This window comes from Lichenostomus cassidix, chromosome Z, assembly GCF_008360975.1.
Source record: "Lichenostomus cassidix isolate B80296 chromosome Z, HeHo_3.0, whole genome shotgun sequence".
In the NCBI taxonomy this organism is placed as follows: Eukaryota; Metazoa; Chordata; class Aves; order Passeriformes; family Meliphagidae; genus Lichenostomus; species Lichenostomus cassidix.
Window position 1 is genome coordinate 60,930,176 of NC_139511.1, and position 24,319 is coordinate 60,954,494.

Consider the following 24,319-nt stretch of genomic DNA (forward strand, 5'->3'; position numbering starts at 1 on the left):
ATATAAATAGTTTGGTTTAATATGATGTAAGTAGCGTTTAACTAAAAATATGAAAACAGAGCAAGTGATTCTAATCTTGTTTAAGTTCAAGTAAGAGACTTTATAAATGTAAATTAGAACTAATAAATGCAAATTAGTAGTTTTTTATCAAATTGTTGGCATTCCACATTCCCCATGGACTAGTGAATTTCATGGCTCTGGTATTCCAAAAAGAGTGGCCAGAATACTTCCATGTCTTTTTGCTTTTTCTTTCAAGTCCTGTTTAAAAAATTTCTTAAGTACATTTTCCTGAAACAGTAGCATCATGGAGGATGATAGGGGAGATCTATATGCAATTCACACATCATTTTGCTATTAAAAGATTTAGTCCTTCTGTGTCCCATTGCTGGTAAATGGTGAATCAGGTTTTCTCCAAATGGCACAGTAGAAATTAACCCAGCTGCAGTGCTGTCTACTGTGTTTCATCATAACACATGATGGTGCTGTACACTGAAGTTATTTTGTGCCATTCTGAGGGGAAAAAAAGAAAAAAAAAAAGAAAAATGGCACAGGGAAGAAGCTTTTTTGGATGACTGCTCCTTGGATGGTGAGTTTCTCCACTTGTGCCTAGCTACCTGACATCTTCAGAGACAGAATGGGCATTGATAGGAAATTTATGCAAGGACACAGAGTGAAAACACATTTTGCAGTGGGCCAGAAGGCCTGTTCACAAAAGAAAGATCCTTCATTAGCGTCACCCTCACATTTCTTAGCCTGGGCTATAGAAAGCATAAAAGAATTCTTGGCCTACACTAGGCTTAAAGGAACTGTGAATTCAGCTCTGAACAAAGAACCAAGTATGCTCTGTGAGACTGAAGAATGGAGCATAACCTCAGAGGCCTCAGAGCTGTGAGGGGACAACTATCTGTCACCTGGCAGACATGAGGTCATGCGAAATTCTATAAAAGCCTTGGTAAAAGCCAGCTAAATAACAAAAAAGTAGCACGAGGGCATGATGGTTTAAAAGACAAAATTTAATTTTCTGGTGTAAACAAGGGCTGCAAGAGATCATAGTTCAGGGCTGGTAATGACTTCACAAACTACTGTAAGAGTCACTGAATTTGGGTCAGGAAAAGAGGCAGAATCACGTTTGTTCCCTGTGAAATTGGTGCAAGGTTGCTGTTCCCCACGCGTTGCTGTAATGTGCTGCACGTGCTCCACACACACTTGTGTTGGTATAACCTTGTCTGTGGTCATGTTTGCGCTCATCCTGCGTAAGCCTCGCTGACCGTAAACGTGTTCAGCCAGAGCATAAGACCAGAACATTTCTGTGTTTGTTTATTTTGGTAGAAAAGAGCACCAGCCTGTCCAAAAAACTTGATTTAATGCATTCCCATTGAACGTTTGTCACTTCTTGTTACCAACCTATGCATACAATGTTGGATTTTAAAAGATAAGGTGAGTAGAATAGATACTTGGGATGTTTCTTGTCTGGAAAGCCAGCTTCAAGGTTTGTAGGACTCAGGAGAAGAAGGTTAGAAACAGAACATCCTGCTGATCTGGACCACTGATCTGTGTGGTCAGATACTGTGACTAGACCTGTCCAACTCCCATTTTGGTTTTTGCCTTTTGGAATCAAAATCACAGACTCACTTCCTCATTCAAAAAGTCAGCTAAGGCTTAGGACCAAAAAGCCCCCATCCAAAACTTAAGGGATCCTGTTCTTTGATGCTCATCTTTGTCATGACAAAAGGCAAAGTCTCTTGGGAGGCCGAGTTGGAAAGAAGCTGTATGGACACTGATAGAAATGTCATATTTTTACTTGGTTTCAAGAACAACTAAGCTATGTAGTCAAGAAGATATATTTGTTTTTAAAATAGTAAGGAAGCATGCAGAATTGCTGGTCTTTGTTCTGTTCAAAAACACAAATCCCAATGTACTTATTTCCTGCTTGTGCATCTCAGCATCAGATTCTCTCCTGAGCCAATCCCAAACCATGGAAAACATCTGCCATTCTTTCTCTTCAGCACCCATCTTGTGGTCATCTAAATTATGATTAATTTTTTTAAAAACAGAGATTGAGAGGGGAAGGGTCTTCAGTCTGTCCTTTTTGTCACTGCCTCAATGAATTAGGTCTGTCTTCTAATGCTGCATAATAGTTTGTCAGCCTTAAATATCATACTGGATGTATGGAAAGGGTTGTTATTTGGCCATCTCAGATGATGGGAACATGCCATTAGAAACCAAGATTTCCTGTTCACCAGTGATAAAGGTACTCTTTGGCAGTCTTGAAGGAAGTTTTTGAGGTGAATCCTGAGGCTCTGCTCAGGGCTGACTTCCCAGAATGGTTCAACATCTGCAACATGATACTAACAGCATTCTATCAAATGGTATTGCTTGCTTCTTCAGCAATTGATTTCTGGGCGTCTCCCTCTTTAGTCTGCAACATTTTCATGGCCATTTTCCCTTCAGTCTGTTTCATCCTTTCAGAGAGGAGTAGAATCACAGAACTTTTTCAGCTTTCTCATTGTTCTCACTTCAGAGAGATTTTCACTTCTCTTTTGCATGCCAGTCAGCTTCTCATCTCGGTTAGCACCTGTGCCACAGCATTCTCTCCTCCTCTGGTTTGGTCTCCAAAGCACCAAAGGGATTGTGAGGAACAATCCCTTTTGCTGTGTACTAGTGGTAGGGGAAACTCTGTGCTGTTTCCATTGGTGATGACAATTGCTGCCACAGAAAGAGGTTAAGTCCATACAGCCACCTCTACATAAAATGCCTGGTCTGTCTGTGTGTGACTCTGTGTGTCAGCTGGTCCAGATGGAATTCAAAATACCCATGGTAAACATTTTACTGAAATGGGTAAATTTCAGGGTATTTCCCTGAAATTTTATCACTGCAGCTAGAGCTGGCACCTTTGCCTTCTTGGTCTGTAAAGCCCAATATATCATTTCAGGACAAAACCTACATCTTCTTTCAAAGAACTCAACTTTCATCCTATTCTGTCATAATTTAGGAAGTCAGGGAATGGGAAGTCCATGCCCTAAGTGCCAGGCAACAGCACAGACAGGGACAAGCTTCTCAGCAATTCCTGCATGTGCTGCAACTCTGTCCTGGGGAGGCTGAGCACAGCAGGAGCATGTGAACATTATTTGTGGGGACATTCACCTGGTGCAAGGGGAATGGGTGCTCCAGTCCTTCCTGAAACTTTTTTCCCTGTTTTATGTACCCATAAGATGTAGTGCTGAGTGTAAGACAGATCCCACAGCTGCTGGCTGCTGGAAAAGAAATTATTGGAAAAGGATTTCTGGGAGCTTTCCTGGGAATGGGTGTATCCATACCCATCCTCTTGGGCAGAGGACTGAATCTGGCTTGCATATTAGAAACTTGCATATTAACCACTTAAAATTTTCACAGCCTGAAATTTTCTTCAGGACTCTTCCCATTTCCCCCCTGCAAAGTACCCACAGATAAATTTCTGGTAAGCAGAAGGCTGAAAGAGAGTTATGCAGACCATCTTAAAGTCAGGGGGATTATGGTAGGCACAGGGTCAGCCGATGCAGTCTAGAATAGGGGGCATCTGAGTAGGCCACAGTTTCAGGTTTTGATGCCCACATAAACAATTGAGACATTGCCATGAAGTCCAAAGTATAATTGTAAATTGTTGTGAAATCTGTCCATTCATGATTTAAGCTGAACTAGAAAAAATTCCTTGTGTGTTGATTATTATGATCATTTACAGAGTAACAGAAAGTACTGTGTTAAGCCTATTGCATCTATCAGTGTGTCAGAAGAATTCATCAAATTCAGACTTGCTGGAAACAGCAAAGACCCAAAGTTGCTTTAACATGGATTACCCTGCTTTAGCAAACTGGGCATAGTCTTCCTCAGCAATCAGCACTCCTATTGCAAAAGAAGATTGACTGAAAGGAATGAGTGAAAATCTTGCCTTGGCTTGAGTAACTGGAGAAAGGTGTACGTAACTGAGGGCATTATATTACAGAGCATATTGAAGTAGAAGAAATTACAGTCATTAACCTCCGCTCAAAAACTGAAGGCTCAGATTAAAAGATCTGTCAGTTTTAGCCTTGGTAGCAGTTCTAGGTTCACAAATCAAAGGCAGAATTTCAAAAAGGATTAAAACAAGCATTTACTTTGTTTCTCAGGATAGAAGAATGACTAGCTTCTCATTTGCAACACTTTCTGCCTGCAGGTTAGTGCTCTGATCTGAGCTTTGAATGCAATCCAAGTCAATATGTCAATAAAACTCTTTGCCTTCCTTCAGCTACACTTGTAACTAATGCGACTGTCAACCCAGTGAGCCCAATTCTTGGAAAAGAATTTCTGGCTAACTCCTCTTTCCTTTGTAAATTGGATGGCTGCCTGCACATTTATATAGAGCCATAGCACAATATTTGCTATTGTTCTCTGACTTTGTTTTTATTTTTAATTTCTCAGTCTCATAAATCAGCATTGTTTCCTGAGTTTACATTTTGTCCTGTTCCAATAGGTTTAGCATTTTAAACTGTTGGCAGGTTATATAGCCTCCATAAAGTGGAAAGCGTGTTCCGGGTCTGACACAATCCTAATTTCCTTGCTGCACTTTCATGTTGAAGTACATGGCCATTTACTTCAGTTTGTACCTGTAAGTGACAACATGAACATAAGGCAGAGGATTGTAAGATATTAAACTTGAGCGCAAGCTGAAACAAGTGTTTTTCAGTCTGCTGTTGTTTGTTGCCAGCAGCAGAGAAAACAATAGCTGCAGATACCTGGATTTACTCTGTGGTTTTGAGAACATTGCAGGTGTGTGTGTCTGAGCAACCTCCAGGGAACACTTCAAACTTGTCATACAGAAACAGGCCTTAAGAAACACAGAATGCTTTGATTCTTCCTCCATCTCCATCACTGCTGCAGCTCCCTGTACTCTACACTCTCACCATGAAGAGACTTTTGTAATCAGTATCAGGCCTTTAAAACTGTATCATCCCATGTAAAACATTTGCCAGAACAAACAAATTAATTATCTGTAAGGAAACCAAGCACCTCAGTTTACAGCATCAACCAGACACAGGAATACAAAATCTAATACGGAGTGAAGCACTGTTTCTTTAACATGTTACTCCAGTAACACCTGTCTCACTGTATTTCTTTTAATCTAGTTTGTTCCTGTTCATGCTAATTTGAAGAAGAACATTGATGCTGCTAATGCTCTTGTCCTCTTATAGGTTCAGGTTAATAAAGATGTTCTGATCGGTCTTACCTTTGGCCAGGGTGGTTTAGCTTTTATGATACAGATTTTTCACTGTAATCAAATGGTGACAATGAATCAACTTGTGATTTCAACATAAATGACTGCCCTGAAATCATACTTTAAACAACACATATCATTATCTTCTACTCTTTTTCATTTTAACAATAGACTTTTATTTCAAAGTGTAGTAGTCTGCATTAGCCCTGCTCTCTTATACTGGTAGATAACAGTGACTAGCAGAAACCAACAGCTATGAAATAAAACACTGATAGCCAGAAAGGTTGATTGCACTTTATTAATTTATTATTAGAGGAAATTGCAGGAGCAGTGTTGGGACAGTGTGAGTACAACTAAAGTCCCTGAGGTTAGCAATTTCTTCTATATTCAGGAAATTTAGAAATAGTAAGAATGGTATAGTGAGCTAGAGCAAAGATGAGCTTGGTTGAGCAGTCTAGGAAATTCCCAGACTGATTTTTCTGATTCAGCCCTGGGAAAGGTCAAAGCCTGCACTGCACTGAGAGTGGTGGAGTACAGCAGCTGCTCGCTACCCTTCAGCCACAGAGCTCAGTTCAGACTGAGACCACACAGTAATTTTTTAGGGGTTTGGAAGCCTTGAAACAGTGCTGAAAGCGAAGTGTAACAGGGGTAACATTGTCCTTACAGGCTGAAAATGCGTAAGTCAAATGCAAAGCCAGTGCAAGGCTGGGGTTTCCTTGAGATTACACCTATTCATACTGCAGCAGGTTTGGCCCACAGTATTGCATGTGTAGCTTCCATGGAGATGACACCTAATAGCAGAGGGGTTTTTTTCCTTCTGCCTTAATCCTGCAAGTACTTGTTTCTGAAGTATTCCTACCCCTGGCAAATCTTTTGCTGAAGAGCCTCATCAGTGAGGAGGGCTGTGAGGATCCAGCTGTAAGGCAGTACCATCTCAGGGCACTATGTGGAATACAGCCTGTTTTCCCATCTGGCAAAACACGGAACACACGTCTGCAGGCGAGAGGAGGAATCCTGCTGAAGTCCATAGTGCCACACGGGACGGAGCTGACGCCAGGCTGCTGCTCAGGGTGGGGCTCTAAGGTATGTTCATCCCCAGCAGCCAGCAGGTAGGCTCAGGTGTTAGTCCTCCAGCTCACCACCTGCTCTGTGGCTGTGGTCCTGCAGCTCCAAGGAGGAATGGATGTGAAATTACTCACTGTTTTGGTTGTTCTAGCAGTCACGGTTAGCCAGACGTCTGAGAGTGAGTAAAACTGTACTTTATCTATTTCTGTACTTGAATTGCTTTAAGAAAAAAGGGCCTTCTGAAGTGTGTCTACCTGGAACTGTGTCTGCTTGTTTGCAGCTCTGCACAGGACCAGAGGTGATGGCTTAAAGGTCTGTGCTTTTCTTCAAAAAGTCAAACCTGGATGTCTTAACTGCACAGAGCAATTGGCATTTTCTGTGGGGTCAGGGCTTCATCTGAGAATTTCCTCTGCAAACCTGATGTTTCCACAACTGGTGTGGGCACCTTATAATTCTGTGAATTGGCTTAAGCAAGGAAAAGCCACATGATTTATTTGTCACAGGAAACATGAAGATTTTAGTTGCTGAAGGTGTAAAACCTTTAAAGCAGTGATTTCCTGTGGGAGCCCTAGTAAAATTTCTGTATATGTTTAAAGGGGTCTCTCAAGTTGAAATGTAAATTCCTCCTCTACAAGCTGCTCAGAGGAAATATGTTTAGAAAATCACTTGGTCTTTTTCCTTTAAAGTGAAGTTTCCCTGGGTGACAGAGGTTTCAAAACACTTTTTATGACAAACTTCAAGTAACTGATTTCCCCCAGCAGAAGAGCAGTTTTGCATGCAACTTTGCTCTGCATTCAGTGCAGCATGCCTCAAGGATTCAAGAGATCAAATAACAATAACACTTAAATTTAAATTTAAACTTAAAATTTAAAAGACATTTTAAATTTTTTTTTAATTAACCTGAAACTAAAAAAGTTTTCAAAACTGACTAGGCAATGTTGTGCTTGAATTCTTAGTTTTTCTTTGTAATTTTTTACTGGAAAATAAACTGTGTTCACAGATAAGATAACTCAGATTCTGGAGCACTTCCTTTGGGATGATCCTTTCTCAAGCTCCACTGGCTTCAGTAGGAGTAGGAAAAGTGGAATTCATTGAAGATTTAGACAACACATGGACAAAATCTGCCTTAAAATTTTACCCTGCTAAAATGGCCACTGCACCTGCTGGTGTGGGAAGGCTCTGCAAGTGCTTCTGTACAAGATATATGATCTGGCCAGTCAGCAGGGTTTTGCACAATGGGGCTGGCACGTGCATGCAAAGGTCAAAGTAAAGGGTCTCTTAGAATATGTTCTCTTACACTGAGCCACCTGGCACAGGGAAATGCCTTTATCACCCAGTTTTCCTCATCCAGACATGCTCCATACTTGGCTACAATACTCAAATGGCAGAACACAATGAAAATGAGCAGAACTTCAGGGGGCCAGCTGGGTACAGGCACACCCTACCCAGAGCTGAACTAGATTTGGGCTTAACCCTACGTAGGCTCAGGCTTCTTAGGCTCACCATTATGCATTTGTTCATTTCAGGGTGACAGTACAGATATACAAGTAAGATTTGGGCTGGCACATGCAAACTTGCACAAGTTTCCTTTGCTTGTGGATATGCATTGGTAGCTGTTGACAGAGGCCAGGAAAGGCATCTGATGGCCAAAATCACACCTAACCATTGGCTTAAACATGGTCCAGCCAGGAAAGGCCAGAAAACAAGATCCAGGTATTTTGCAGAGTGTGATGGGGATTTCCCCCTCCACAACCTCCACCCCTTCACCCTTATTTCCCGTAATATAATCCAAAAGAAATTTTTGCTGTTTTACTTTAAAAAATCCTGGCAATCTTCCATGATCACAGCTCAGTGCCAGAGATTTACAGGGTGCCACACCTGCAGTGAAGGGGGCAGCACTGCATGAAGTATGCAGCAAGCTGAACAATGGAGCTTATTCCAAAGATGTGTGATTGGTTTGAATTTCAATTTGACAAGACAGAAGTTCTGTTTTGGAAGCTCCTACATGTATTTCATCTTCAAGCCATGAAGAGAGAAATTTGGTAATTCACATACAGTAATAGCATCCAAATCAAGTGTTCAATGCTACAGCATAGGAATAACACCTAAGTGAGACTTCCCAAAGAAGTTATCTGGAGTTATCCTACTGAGGTTATTCCAGTAATGCTAGTCTGGTCTGTGCAGTATGGGAGATGGTTTTCCTCTTATCAAAATGTGTTGCTTTAGAGAAACAAACCAGATCTAAGTTCACATGACAGCTTCTTTCTGCATGTTAATATGCAAGACATTCTGATGTTTGTTTTTGTTAGGAATCGGAGAAATTTCACCTTCTGTAAGGCAGTGGAGATCACTATTAGACCACTTCAATATTACACTATGGTTTTATAATTTTCAGCCTGCATTTCCTTGATGATCTGTAATCCAAGTACCAAGGAATGTTGTATGGGGACAGACAGCTTGCAAACTGATCATGATTTGATGAACGAAGACCCATCTGAAAATCCTGACCTGTGTGGAATACCCATCTGTTCATCTCCATTCAGCCTTCCAGCCTTGAAAATGTCCATATTAACAGCACTCCTCATAGCAAAACAGGAAAAGCATCACTGCATAACTTCATTTGTATTTAGTCGTTATATAGTATGCTTTATAGATTTATATATTGTTTTTTATGGTTATATGGCTATAGCTTAGAATCCTTTCCATCTCTTTTTTAACTCTTTCTCAACATTGTCCTTTAACTGTCAAAATTAACTCTTTCTCAAAATTGTCCTTTAACTGTGTGTATTACCATGTCAAAATAATAGGATGCATTAGATAATTTTTCAACATTTGAGTTCCCCTCTGAAGTCCAGCTATTAAGCAACCACTTTGTTTTTACAGACCACAGCTATGCTGTAGTACAGCTATACAGACAAATGCTATGCTGCATTTGCCAAGAATTCTAACATCCTGCTTTGTTCACCTGTCAACCAAGATCAGAGCCTTCTGCATAATGAAATAGTTACTGACTTGCTTTAGGTTAAGCTGAAAAGATCTGCCTTGAGATGCTGAACTCTTAAAATAGCCTCAAGTTTGTTTCAAATGAGAGGAACACTTTCTGGCAGCTTAATGAAATGAGTGCTAAATAAGCTGCCTTAAGGTTGTTAATATTAGGTGTAGGTGATTTGATAGCAAATTTCCCTCCAAGGAGAGAGCCTGGGTTCCATATTCTTAAACTAACAACATGGGAATAAGTGCTGAAACTTGTTTGTGGAAATGGTTGTATTGATACCAGAGCATATCAATACATACAATGTTCTGACTCAGCAAGACATTAATCTGATTAATCTATGCAAAATTGCTGGGGTTTTCTTTCCATATGTACAAAGCCTACTTTGTAACCACAAAAGAATTCCATTAGGAAACACTAATGCCTGCTGCTAATAGTGCAGGTGTGCCAAACTTGTGCAATGTGTGCAGAGCTGCAACTGTTCAGGGTGAACCTGAGGCAGAATTAGCAGCAGGTCTCACATTTCAGCACAGAAAGTGCCTCAGATTTATGGATCTCACCATGCAAGGGAAGCATTCCTTCAGACCACACAATGCGTTGGGGCAACCCATCCTACTCAGTAATATTACACATATTTTCTGGGCTCCCTTAGTTTGTATAAATTCAAGAACAGTCCTGGTTTTCTTGGTTACGTAAAAGAACAAGTACAGCATGGCCTTTCATTCAGCAGTCCATTGGTCACATCCAGTTCATGGAGGCCAACCAGGTGCTCTGCCAGCAGTACTGACAGGCTCCTCTGTGCTGCAAGGAGGACTCAGGAGGGACCACCAAGGGCCTGGTCAAAACACTGACCGCTGGAGTGAAACTTGTGAAGGAAAGAGCTGCACAAATCCTGCCTAAGGCACCTGGGTTGGGTCTGGAGGGGAGGGAAATGGAGATAGGAAGGAAAAATGCCTTTCCCACTGCTCTCACTTAGCACCCAGCTTTTCTTTATCATGTTTAGTCAAAAGAGACCAAAATGAACCCAATAAGATTTAAGAGCAAGCACAGGGGTTGGGGACACAACGGGTCCATCACTCACCATCTATTTCCATGTGGCATCATCTCCCCTTTTTTCCTCCATCTGGCTGTCCTTCATGAGGCAGAGACCAGCCGTGTCTGTCCTTAGCAGTGCTCTGCCCTGCCCCCTGCCCAGTCCCACCTGCCTGAAACTGCAGCTGAGAGCAGTGCAGGAGCCGTGCATGCTCCTCCTGTGTGCCACAGGAGGGCTCTTCATCAGGCACGACAGCTTCCCTAAAAGAGCTGGCAAATCTAGGATTATCAGCTTGAAACTGAAGAGCTGTGGAAAAGTTCTTTGTGGCCCCAGAAACTGAGCATGCATCAGTGATTTTTTTTAGTATTTCTTGCCTGAACCCTAGATGACCAGCCTTCTCCAGCTGATTAGCATGTGGCTCTCAAGTCTGAGAATGAGAATGAAAAAAGTAGAACAGAAGGATAAGACAAGTTTCTATGGACTAAGTTTGGCCAGGTAGCAGAGAGGAAATGGAAAAAGAAAGTGTAGGCAGTCAAAGAGATTTGATACTGATCACCTAAAATGTAAAGACAGATATAATGAACAGTACTCAGGGAGGTTTTGGGTCTTGTTCCATCAGAGCCTGTGTTTTCACTGCCCTTCATTCCCAAGTAGTCCACTTTTTTTTCTTTTGAATGTGATAAATTACTTTGAAAACAACAGATCCTTTTCAGGAGAGAGTTCCCAGGGAAGAAATACCAAAACAGATAACACCACCTGCTGAAATAAAAACAGAGCAATCCCGTCTGGCTCAAGATCCATCACTAAGCTTGTCAGTCCTTTCAGCAGCTCCTTTAGCTTTAAGAGTCTCAGTGTCAAAATACAGGTCTAAATAATTTTTGGGTAAGCTGCTGCATATTTCTTACTGTGACACTGAGCTGTAGATACAAATGAAATCAGCAGCACTGAAAAAAATCCCATTGATTGACAAATGGCACAAAAAAGGCCAGGCCAGCTTCTGTATGCAGAACCACACTTCTTTCCTTTTAACTTAACTTTGTTTAGATCAATAATTACTAATAACCCTTGTTTAATTGCTGAAACCATAAAAAACCAAGGCCCTGGGTTGGGCTGAAATTAATAGCTTTCCTTATTACCTCTAATTTCTTCCCACTTGCAGGATTAGAAGGAAGTTATAGTAACAATGGAGCTGCAAGATAGCTCAGTGCTCCACAAGAGCAGCATCAGCTTTCCCAGGCTCAGGGGAAACAGAGGAATTCCTTGGCTCACTGCTCTCATTCTTCATACACAGGAAAGAAAATCACTTTTAAAACTGACTCCCAAGTAAAAAGGTACCAGTTATCATATGTGCCTCTGTCAAAAGAAGGTTGCTGGTGACACTCTAATGTTCTCTGACCAAAAGACCCTCATGCCATACATTCATCTATGATTCACAGATTATCAGTTTCTATTTTCCACATTGTAGCTGTGCTTTCATGCACACAACAAAAATTTAAAAAAAATTAAAGGTGACAGCTTATTTTTCATAAAAAAAACAGTGCAGATCAGAATTTCTCAAGGAATATATACCTGTGAAAGTAAGAAAGCTTCCCCAGGCACACACCTCTAATAAAAACATACTAGCAGGCTCTCAATCTCTGTAAGAAACGCTCTTGCCTCTTTAGCAAGAACATAAGCACCACTCACATACATTTTATCCAGAATTTCAGCCAGGTTTCTGTTGGGGTATATCCCAGTTTCACATGCCACCTGCTGCCTGTGCTCATGCTGTGGGGCACAGCTTTTGCACAGCTGCATGGGTTGGATGTCAGTGGCATCCAATGCTCCAGGTCAAAGATTGACTGGGCAGTGGCTAATTGCACTTGCTCTAAAATGGCAACTCTGGCCATGGAAGTGGTGTGTAAAGGCACAGTTATAAACAAGTTGTTAAAGGATGCAATTCCCATTGGCTAAGTTTGTAGCAAAAGTGCAATTTGTCAGCAGTGACCAGCAAGACACACACAAGTCCACGTGGATGCATCAAGAGTTTTCCTTTATTTTGCTTGGTTGAGCCTGTGTATATTTTTCCTTACAAAGCTATAAAAGTACATCAGTATTAATTTCATAATTTTCAGTTATGAAATGTAAAAATGGCTAACCTGGGGCTATATTGTGCATTGTAAAGTGCAATACTGATAGTTCAGATCTGAGGATCAAAGCAAGTGATGGTTTTAAGTATATAAAGTAGGATGAGGGCAAGAGATGATAGCCAAACATCAGCAAAAGCAGCTGAGGAACAGTTTGGGGGACAGCTGGCTCTCCCTAACACCTCCTGTAATATTCAGCCATTCCACAGGAGCTGGCAGTATTGGTCTTGCCAAGCATTTTAGTTTACTAGACCCCCAAAGTAGTACAGGATTAGTCCTCTCCAAAAAGCACAGCAGGCAATCAGACAGAGTTTAAAATATAGTTACCCTTCCTTAAGTTTTTATCTGACATAATCCTTCTGTCAGGAGCTAACTGGCAACAACAAAAATTTATGCTTTAGTTTGACCAGCTCTACCTTGAGGGCCCAGAAAAAAAACTCAGTGGTGCTCAATAAGCTGAATTTCCATTTGTGAAAATCAATTAACTTGCTTTACAAGAAGTATGCTGTTGAAGAAAGAAAAACAAAGGGCAACCGGGAAATACTACAGGTAACACTCAACACATTTCATTAGTCCTTCTGCACCGTATGATTATTTACAACCCTCCTCTCTGGGTTGCTGACGAGACAGCTGCAGGGCCAGCTTCTGTCTTTCCCCCTCCCTTCTGACTGTGAAATCCCAGGGTTCTGTCACCAACCCCACGGGTACAAAACCCCCCTGCAAGCAGCAGTGGGCAGTGTGAGTGCTCTCCAGCGACTCTGGTTCTGTCACTGGCTGCTCAAGCACACTGCTACAGCTGTGCCAGCATCTGTTTTTCCAGCCCTCAGCAAGCACTCTTGTAAGGAGCACAGCACACAATCTTCTTGCTTACAGGAAAATTTTTAAACAGACTTCTTATCTACTGCTTACAGAAGCTGAAATTGATTCTCTGTCTTTTTCCCTAGCTTGTGACTCTTGCGTTCAAGGCTAAATGATTACTTAAGGGAAAGAATGAATAGGAAGAAAAATGAAAACAAATAGGAAGAAGACTCTCTCCCCATTTCTCCCAAATTAGTTCAAGGTCTGGGACACAGGGGTCCTTGTTGTGTTCACTTTGAGCGTGGGTTTAATCCTGAGACCTTCATCCTAGATAAATCCCTGAGCAGCACAGCTTTGCTTGTCCTTGAGCTGATGGACAAAATCCCTTTTAGAAGATCTATTTCTGTGCTAGCACTGAAGAAAATCAAGTGCCAAAATGTCAGTATTTGCCTTTCAAAATCAAAACCCACCTATATTTATTATCTGCTTTTTAAAGTTCAGTGTCTTTTTATTTTCAAGGTGGTATTAGCAAACAGGAGATAATCTGCTGGAGATAATTCCATGGTGGAGACACATTCAACCACGGGAGCCCTTGGGGTAAAAGAAAACACAATGCCCAGCAAGATAATTAATAATTTCAAAAAGATAACAAAAGATAATGGGCCTGATTTGACCTCAAAAGACAGAGATTTTACATTATAGTCCTGCCACTTATTGTGTCATTAATGATGGTGATCTTCCACAAGTAGAAATAAATCTTTTAAAACTACTTTTATATTACTGTAACAAGCCTTTACACATGCACAAGGAGGGGTAAAGGCAACTATTATTTAAACAACAAAACCACCAACCTCACTTGTGGGAGAAACTGAGAGGACAGTATCTCACCACACAAGCTGTGAAGATAACTAGCCCTTGACAGCACTCCGAATTGCCCTTCCACTCAGGCATGCAGCATGGGGAGCAAACAGGAGTCTGAAGTGTGGTTGCAGGTGCAGGGCTTGGACCTCACTGGGCTCAGGAACATGTGCTGGGGTGGCTAATGTCACTGCTGTGCTGCAAATGAGGGATATGGGCTTTTGCTTTTAGGAAGGGCAGGCTGGAAGGCAAGGAGAGGGAGCTGGCCTTTATGCAAGAGAGCAGCAGGAATGTGCGGACTCTGCCTCTGGGTGGTGATGAGCCAGCTCAGAGCTTACAGGTCAGGATTAGTGGGCAGACCAACAGGGGTGACACGGTAATGTGGGGGTCTGCTAGAGACTCCTGACCTTCTTCAAACAGCTGGGAAAAGCCTCATGTTCACAGGCCTTAGCCTTCATGGGGAACTTCAAACACACTGATATCTGCTGGAAGGGCAATTCAACAGTGCTCAAGCAATCCACAAGCTTTCTCAAGTGCATTAATAATATCTTTCACCACAAGTAATCAGGGAACTGGCACAGAAAACCTCTCAGCTGGACCAGATGCTTGCAAGCAGGGCAGACTTAGTCAGGGGCACCAAATCAGAGGTAGCATTGGCTACAGTGTCCATAAGTGGTGGGGTTTGGGATCCTAGGAGAAGGAAGGTGGGCAAAAGGCAAGATCATTGCCCTGGATTTAATAAGAGCAGATTTACAACCTCTTCAGAAGTTTGGAAGAATCCATGGAATACAAGCCTGGATAGAAGGGCCAAGCAGAGCTGGCTAATGTTCAAGAGTCACCCCCTCCAAGCATTAGAAAGGTCTGTCCTGACAAACAGAAAACCAAGCAATGTGTCAGGAGCACTGGCTGGATGTGCTCAGAGCTTGCAACTGCACCAGAACATAAAAACTATGTGTGGAACAAAGGGGTGGAAGCAGGGCCAGGTGATCCAAATGGAGCATAGAGTTGTCTGATCATGCAAAAATGAGGTTAGGAAAGACAGAAAAAGCTGAGCTGGAGTTAAATCTGTCAAGAGATGTGACATGTGATAAAATACTCCACAAGTACATAAACAGCAAAGGAAAGAGTGAATATGAAAACCCACAGCTACATCAGACAGAGCAACTGGTGACAAATTACATGGATAAGGCTGAGGTACTCAACACTGTCTTACTCTTTACCATTCAAACTGGGCTTCAAGAATCCCAGACTCCTGGGACCAGAGAGATAGTCTGCAGTAAGGGTGATTTTTGTCAGTGGAAAAGGACCAAATTAGGGAGCACTTTTTAAAACTGGACAGATATAAGGCCACAGGACAGATAGGATGGGCCACAACCAGTACTAAGGAAGCTGGTTGATGTCATTGTGAGGCCACTGTCAGTTATCTTTGAACAGTTATGGCAACTGGGAGAGGTTCCCAAAGACTGATAGAGAGCAAGTATTACCCGCATCTTCAAGTAGAGCAAAAAGGATGATCCAGAGAAATATAGGCTGCTCAATCTCATCTCAGTCCCTGGGAAGGTGAAGAAAATCCTCTGAGAAAGCATTTCCAATTGGAAAGTATTTCCAATGAAGGACAAAACAAAACAGTCATCAGGAGTAGTCAGCATAGATTTATGAAGGGGAGATCATGCTTGACCAACCTGGTAACGTTCTCCAGTAACATGACTAGCTTGTTGGTCAGGAGACAGGTTTTATGTACCTTGACTTCAGAAAAATCTTTGATACTGTCTCCTGTTGTATCACCATAGACAAGCTGACAAAGTTTAGGACAGATGAGTGAAGATTGAGGCAGACAGGATGAAGGACCAGGTCCAGAGGGTTGTGAACATTGTCAAAAACCGTGGGAGTCAACATGGGAGATAATACTGTTCAACATCTTCATTAAAGACCTGGATGATGAAATAGAATGTGCCTGTGGCATGTTTGCAGATGACAGAAAACTGGGAGCAGTAGCTCATGCACCACATGGTTTTGCTGACACAGAAATGGGCAGAGAGGAAACTCATGAAGTTCAACAAGGGGAAATGCAAAGTCCTGCATCTGGGGAGGAATGATGGCAGGCTGGGGGCTGGTAGAGAATGGAAATAGAAATCTGGTTGGTTTGTCTGCTTGTTTCACAGGACCTCCAGGGCCTGATAATGAGGGAAGGGGCATGAATACATGACTTTCTTGGTCACCAAATGGCTGCTTGTCTCATAAAATGGAGTTAATTAAGCCAACCGCATTATCAGGGGCTGGGAGCAGATTTCAAGCAGAACTCAGGGACCAGATGGCCCTGCCTGAGCAGGGGGTTGAACCAAATGACTTCCAGAGGTGCCTTCCAACCTCAACCCCTCTGTGAATCTGTGCAATCTAACTCTGACTTGTCCCTCTCACATCTGTGTTATTTCCAACATTGTTACTACTCTTTTTAGCTTTGTTTCCTGGGGCCTTTGACTGTTGCACGAAAATTTCAGATGAAATTCCCAGAAGAATTCTCAGAAGGGTGAATAGGTTTGAAATCCAGGAAGCTGATGGCCCATGTCACCTAGAGGCTGCTATGTAAGATATTTTATGTTCATTGTGAAATGGATACTACAAGTTAAAAAATATTAGGCAGCATTTAAATAAGTAGAGTCTTGGAAAGATAACACAAATTCAAAAACAAACATATGGTGTGATTTGAGAACTGTCCTTGCTAGTGCTATTTAAACTTAATTGTTAAAATTTCGTTCCTTTTTCAGTAATAATATTGAATAATATTCAACCTTCATTGACACTTGTTTTATTTTCAGAACTGAAAAATTACCCATGCACCTTAAGACTTCTCTGCTTTTTCCAATTATTTATCCCCTAAAACCCTTGCCTAAACTCATTAAATCAGCTTTACTTCTGTACATAAGCTATTTCTAATTTTTTTTCTGGTACAGTACCACACTGTTCAGGTTAAATTGGTACCTTTTTTAGACTTTTGCATGATAATCATGACAATAATAATAATTATACAGTGGTCTGCTTATTTATGAGCCATAGAAATACTGATTTGCACTGTGGTTCTTTTTACACCAAAGTAGTTAAGCTTTTTCAGATCTTGGAATGTACATTTAATCATGTAAAACTCAGATCCTAACTTATCTGAAATAAGGAAAAACGTGAATAAACACAGTATAAAATATAATTTAAGATTAAACAAGTTTAACTTTGTTGCCTTCATAGGTCAGTGATAAGTATGATGATTTTAAAAGCTGGGATTCTTTTTTTCTTTGAAACTGACAACCTTTTTTTCCTCTGTCAGTCTCTATGTGAAAGGAAAAAAATTCTGTGTGAATCCACGGATTAGAAAAGTCAGAAAATTCATGGAGAAGATAAAGCACAAGATTCACAAGAGCAAACTTCATGTTAGAAAACACAGAAGAACCCGAATTTCCAAAATGAAAGAACAGAAGCAGTAGCATGATGAACCAAGGCCCATTATGAAGGTACTGTGATATACAGCATTGCGGGCAAGGATACCAGATTTCACCAACAATGGATGACTGTAGCATTAAAATGACTTTTCAAATCTCTGTGTGCTAGAGAAAGCAGACGCAGAATACATCACCTGTACTCAGAATGATACTGATCAGATTACCAGATAAATGACAAGGTGTTCCTAGCAATGTCTTGCAGCAAGTGCTCGCTGTACCTCCTGGACCTTTTGCAGACTTAAATCTTCCTCTCTCACACCCTGCTTTCATGGCAACCTCCCCTGTGATCTCTGTTTTAAAATGCTGCTCCTTCTCATTCCTCCATTTTTCCAGTCCTACCTCTGGCCTTTATTCTTCCCTGTCTGAAATCATCTTTGTGCTGTTGCCTGCTTTGTTTATATTCTTCCATTTATTAATCTTTCTTTATCTTACATAGTTTTACAAACACCTTTCCAGAAACTTGCAGTGTAAGTTTGGCAATCTCTGCTCCCAGCTGTTACTATCATGAAATGCAATTTCAGTGGTAATTATCTGAGTCTGTTCATAGGACTCAAAGCTTGGCATTCAAAGCTTTGCAACAAAGATCATCACTATTGCTTTTTTGTTCATTCAATAGCCTATTCAGATCCTTCAGATGTGTCCTTCCTACCCTCTTTGCTGAATTTCTCATAATTAGGACTGAGAATTACATGTGTCCCTCAAGGCCTTTTTTTGAAGACTAGCAATGATGACAGTCTGGCTACCCACTCCGTAGCCTCTCTTCCACTGCACAGCATTGCCTTCTTTTGTGTGGAAAAGACCTGATTCCCTCCCTCCTTCTTAGAAAACTTCAAATTAATTAAGTATTTCCACTAAGACATCTCAACAACAGCACCTCTCCTCACAGACACGTATACAAAACGCAGCAAATGAGGGATAAGGGAGGTCTTTTAAAGAGTAAGTGCCATAGAAGGCATAATTCTAGTGACACAATAATACTTAATGCAGCACCACAATTCTGTTCTTTCTCCTCTTCCCCCAGCAATTACTGGGATTTTTAATCACTGCATTTGACTTAAATGAGCTCCTCTAAGTTGCTTCTTGTGTTTGTTTTGAAATTTTTATGCGTAGCTACATCCTGCAAGCATGAGAGAAAGCAAGGCCAAGGATAGGGGCGAGAAGCAGCTGCTGGTAGGTTCCCGAAATAAGAAAGATTAACTACCGCAGCAAGGTCACTAGAGATAAACAGCATACTCCTATAGATGCAAATCTGGTGAAAGAAACTTGACTTCCTCCAAAACAGATAAGAGAAACAATTACTGCCTTTATGAGCCAACAGCCTTCTGACAGGGATGAGGCAACTAATCTAACTCTTCTTCCAGATTCTAGGGAATATTTTGCACAGCATGTACGCTGGCATAGCTCCATCCACTGCCTGAGCAGCATGCAGGAAGCCTGCTGCTGGGAGCAGGAGCTGGGGCTGCCCTCTCTGACTCTGAGCCTGCACAGAGGCTCTTCCTCCCTAGGCTGTGCTTGGCGCACTGCTGAGGCAGAGGATCTGACCCTGGCTGATGCAAGCTGAAATGGCACACGCTTTCCACCATTTCATTTGCACTGCCTGGACACCACATGGATAATTGGCTAATGGGTATTACACAGAATCCAATCCCCCTGGGCCCAGGTCAGCAGAGCAGAGCTCCAGGAATGCTAAATTGCTGAAGCATTTTACAGCATCTTACTGTTTCTGGCAGTTTTATTTTCTTCCTCATGCTCTGCTCTGCATTCCAGATTTTACCTTCTTGCTTCCCTCAGATTTCTACGTAGGTTTATGATGGCATCTCAGCTCCTCAGAGCTGTGCCATCAATGCAACCAGTCACCTTTTGAGTGTACCCAACATCCTGACTAAAGCATGGACTGTACCCTAATTCCATGGCTGTTCTTTGGGAGAGAGCATTTCACGGGATTAGAGCATGCAGTATCTTTCCAGGGGAAGGGAAGGGGAAGGGGAAGAGGAAGGAAAAAGGGAAGGAAGGGAAGAAGGGAAGGAAGGGGAAGGGGAAGGAAGGGGAAGGGGAAGGAAAGGGAAGGGAAGGGAAGGGGAAGGAAGGGAAGGGGAAGGGGAAGGGAAGGAAGGGGAAGGGGAAGGGGAAGGGGAAGGGGAAGGGGAAGGGGAAGGGGAAGGGGAAGGGGAAGGGGAAGGGGAAGGGGAGGCAAGGGAATGGGTCCATGCTGGTCTAGGTACAGGCTGCTGGGAAGCTTCATGCACTCTTGGCTTGCAGACCTGTCCTGTGACAATTGTAGGAACACAGAAGAGCTGCAGTTTTCTCTCCTGTTTCACAAGCAGTACATATACTAGGTGGTGACTTGTTTTTGTGCTATCAGCTTTCCTGGCCTTCAAATCTTTGATTCTTATCAGTTCAGCAATTCCTGCTTTGTATTTGAAATTAAAGACCCAACCAGATCTGCAACTCAAATGTTATAAAAGTATTTGCTTTTACTGGATCTACTTTAAAAGACAGGCTTTGATATTTTTGTTTACATCTTCCAGTTCTTCAGCGTGTTGAAGCTTCTTTTGGAATCAGTAGATCAAACTGAGAGATTATGAGATTACAAAGTCCACTCCCCGCTGCCAACTGTGTTTCAAGTTTTGGTTCCTGTGCATTCTTTTGGGAATTGAATTACAAGTAACTTCCACCAGTCATTCAATTTTAAAAAACTTTCTTCCCTGATATAGGTATGTGAAATATCAAAACAGCACTTGAGAGATCCACTGTCTCATACAGTTGCATTTATCCCTGAATCCTGACACACAAATATGTAGAAGAAAAACCTTCCAGTTTCCAAACCTTCATTTGAGTGACCTCATACTCTCTGTACCTGAGCATTATTTTTGACCTTTGCTATTTTGTACTTGGCAACAAAATGAAATCAATGTCTTTTTCAGTAAAGTCATCTCAACATCTTGTTTTGTGGAAGAGATTATTAGGGCACATTACTTTGTTTTCTCTGAAAATGCTGAATAAAGCTCTCTTTTCAATGGGTTTAGGTGCCTAAAAGATGTATTTGGCTGCATCTGAAATCCCCAGTGAATATTTAGTGGCTTAGAAGAGTAACTTCCATTGAATTAAGTCCAAATTAGGCCTATAATTAATATTCTTGAAAATTCCAATAAAGGCACTCTTAGGCAGTTTTAAGAAACAGTTTAATATTGCTATAATCTGGCTTTTTCATTTATTTTAGGAGTTATTAACTTAATGTGACAGCCTGTCACATTAACTTAATGTGACAGCCTAAACTGTAAAGTTTAGGAGGCTTTAAAAAAATCACAGATAGCATTGGTTAAGAACTACTGAACAGAAGCAAACCTGTTGGGTCTATTAAGGCAAAACCAGCACCTTGAATTTGATATTCTTACTTAAAACCAGAAAGTGAGTCATCAGACTGCAAACATTTTTCTTTCAAAACAAGGTAAGGAGTTCCCACACACTTTTACACAGTTGAAAAATGTTGACAGACACTCAAATTCAAGCCCCTCTTTCATCAAAACAGCCTGCATTTTAACACAGGAAGAGGATACGTGCTTGTCCTCTCACTAGGACACCTGAGTATGTTTCTGAGACAAGGTTATTCTGAGTTATGCTGAGTTTCTTTGGTAGCATCATCTTTACTAAAACAGCCTGTTCTTTCTCAGGTTTCCAGTTCTGAGGTTACTGAGGTGCAGCATTCATTTTGATGCATTAGTCCAAATTAACAAATAGAATTTGGAAATACAATTTTTGATCGAAGATTTCTCGGGGTAGACTGGTTAAGCTCTGCAGCCATGAAAGGGAAATGACCTGCATGCTCACTAGCTGGGCTGGAAATAGTGCAATCACATGTCTGGAGCACAATTTGTTTAGAGAACTATAATTAATTACCTAAGAGGTTTGGAATAAGATTCACCAACAACTTTAATGATATTAATGCAATCTTTACAAGAAATTAGTGTAACAAAATGTAGACCATTGCAAAAGCAGCATATAGGCAGATCCTTTCTTGTGAAGAAACAACTGTAATTTTTTATAAGTATTCCCTTGTAATACACTCCATGGCAGAAAAAGCAAATAGTCTCATAAAGCTGAATGAAAAGAATAACACTATTGACAATGATTATAACACAAATTGTACTTTTAGTAAGAATAAGTAGATTCTAGATCTTGGGCTATAAAGAATTAGTCATCAAACTGCTTTGCAAGAGGAGGACATCTGGACTTGATACAAATTTAAGTCAGCATCTGGATCTATAAATATCCTGAGGAGACAAAAACATTGCTTTTAGCAACGTAAAGACCAGGTAAATATCTACATATCAGGTAGAGACACATAGACCATGGAAAAGAAAGCAGTTATATGGGTCACCTCTCCAATCTTAGTAACTTTGGTAACATCTTTTTTATGAGATCTGTAGAAGATGTAATAAAGAAGATTGTTCTTTACGTATGCATTTAGTGTTGACTATTAAAAAAAATTGAAAACCCCAATTCTGACTTGACCACTTTGAAAGCAAATTGGACATTTATCAGAAAGAAACCCCCCACCTGAGTGCAGGTTTATGCTGTCAGGAGCAGCAAGAGCAGGTGCAGTTAGAGCTGTGACAAGCCAGCAAGCAGGGCAGCGACCTCACCAAGGGCATGCTCTCACAGTGCCCAAACACACACATAGAGCAGGGCCAGTGACAGCAAAACAGGGTCAACCAAGAGTCCAGGTTTCCAGACAAGTCTGCAGAGATGAGTAGGCCAGAGGTGAAGCTGGGAAGTCACTGGGTCAGGATCAGCAAGGGTCACACCAGGCACAGGCACACTCACAGTGCCCCTCTGGCAAGGGCCCATGTTTGAACACAGCTCCCAGTTGAAAGGGAAGAGATTGCCAAGGAGGCTCCTCACAGCTCCATCACAATGCTTTCTCCAGGACAGCCCCATTCCAGGCTACCTGAGATGTGGGAATCAGAGCCAGCCTCGGGCACAGGCAACTGAGCCCCTGGGGAGCAGGGGGATGCACTGCTCCATCTGTTCCCCAGCAACTCTTCCACAAACCCAGGATGGTCCAGGCACCTTCATATCAGGAAACATTTTGCCACAAAAGCACGTAATGAGAGGCTGGTTTCAGGAATCCATTTCGATGTCTAGAACAAGGATACAGCTCTGGTTCTGGCTTTTTTTTGTTTGGAGCTTGTTTGTTGGTTTGTTGGGGGGTTTTTTTGGTGTTTTTTGGTTTTTTTTGGTTTTTTTGGTTTGGTTGTTTTTTTTTTTTTTTTTGTGGTAGGAATGGAAAAGAAGAAGGAATTGAAGTTTTAGAGTCCCAGAGCAGAAAATGAATGTTCCTAACAAGTCCCTTTGGTCTGTAGGCACAGGAGTTAACAGGATGTCTACATGATGTAACTGTGCTATCACCTACTGAGTTTGCATTTTGTCAACATGTTTTTTTCAGAATGACAAATGGAACTGGCTTGTACACAGAGTGGCACAAGCTTATCAGGGGACTGCAGGGTGACCCGTGCAAACAAAATTTCTCTCGATTTCTCAGTAGAATTTCTCAATCCTTACACTACAGATAGTTGTGTGACAAATCTGCGATGATTTTGCATGAAAACAGCAAAACAAACACCTACAAGTTCAAAACACATTGAACAAATGGGACGGGAGTTAGTGCTTTCAATGATGGCTTTTCCATTTCATTTGCCGTATTTTTAGCTGCCCCTGAGACGGTGGTTTAACACCTGGAGTGGTGTGAGGTGAGCAAGGTGGTGTCTTCTGGCTACAGCAGCTAGATCTCACAGAACCTGACAGCTGCTAAGGGAGTACATTTCCTTGACTTGAGCAGTGTTTTACAACCCAATTATCCAGGCAATAAAATTTATGTTTGACTTTCGTCAAGCAACTTCCCATCTGCAACAGAGGTTTGTGCTCCCAATTCTCTAGGGGTGTGCAGCAATGGATTAGGTGGATATAAATCATCGCACGGCCTAAAGGCAAGCGAGGCTGCCAGGAGGAACCCACACATTAGCTAATTTCAAATTTGTCAGACAGCACTAACCCCGTGATGTGCACCTTGGCACGCGGAGGATTTGACGAGCTCGGACAAAAATGTTACGGGAAGATCCAGGGCAGGGCAGGGCAGGACACCCATCACATCCTCCGTGAAGCAATTCCGCTGGCACAGCCCCGTGCGAGCCCCGGTGCCGAGGCACGCCGGGGTGAGGACACGCCGGGGCCGGGGCACGGCGGGGGCTGGCTGCACTGGAGCCGGGACGAGCCGGGAAGGGCCGGGAAGGGCCGAGGCCGGGAAGGGCCGGGAAGGGCCGAGGCCGGGACGAGCCGGGAAGGGCCGGGAAGGGAAGGACCGGGAAGGGCCGGGAAGGGCCGGGAAGGGAAGGGCCGGGAAGGGCCGTGGGCTGGCAGCGCCGTGCCGGGATGCTGCGGGCGGCTCCGGCCGGGACACGCGGACACTCCCGTCGCCAGGCAACCGCCTCAGCGCGGCCCGAGCCCGTCCTACCCTCACCCGCGGTCGGCTGCGCGCTCCCATTGGCTATCCCTGCTCGGCGCTCGGCTCCCATTGGGCGTCCGCCGCCTCTGCCGCGTCCCCATTGGCGCGCCGCCCTCTGCCCACGCCGCGTCACTTTCTCACGCCATTCCCCCCGCCCGCTCCGCCCGCCGCGCGCCGGGAGGGGGGCGGGGCCTGGGGCGGCCGCAGCTGTGATTGGCGGGTGGAGCTGC

General features: G+C 42.5%; 1 protein-coding gene across 1 annotated transcript; it reads left to right on the top strand.

Moving 5' to 3' along the window:
• Positions 1-6,321: 6,321 nt before the first annotated feature.
• On the top strand, positions 6,322-20,608 carry CCL28 (C-C motif chemokine ligand 28). The gene is made up of 4 exons (XM_085042435.1): positions 6,322-6,470; positions 16,556-16,682; positions 17,416-17,599; positions 20,116-20,608. Exons 1-3 carry the CDS (start codon positions 6,407-6,409, stop codon positions 17,570-17,572), a joined length of 348 nt encoding a protein of 115 aa, XP_084898561.1. The 5' UTR covers positions 6,322-6,406; the 3' UTR covers positions 17,573-17,599; positions 20,116-20,608.
• Positions 20,609-24,319: the final 3,711 nt, after the last annotated feature.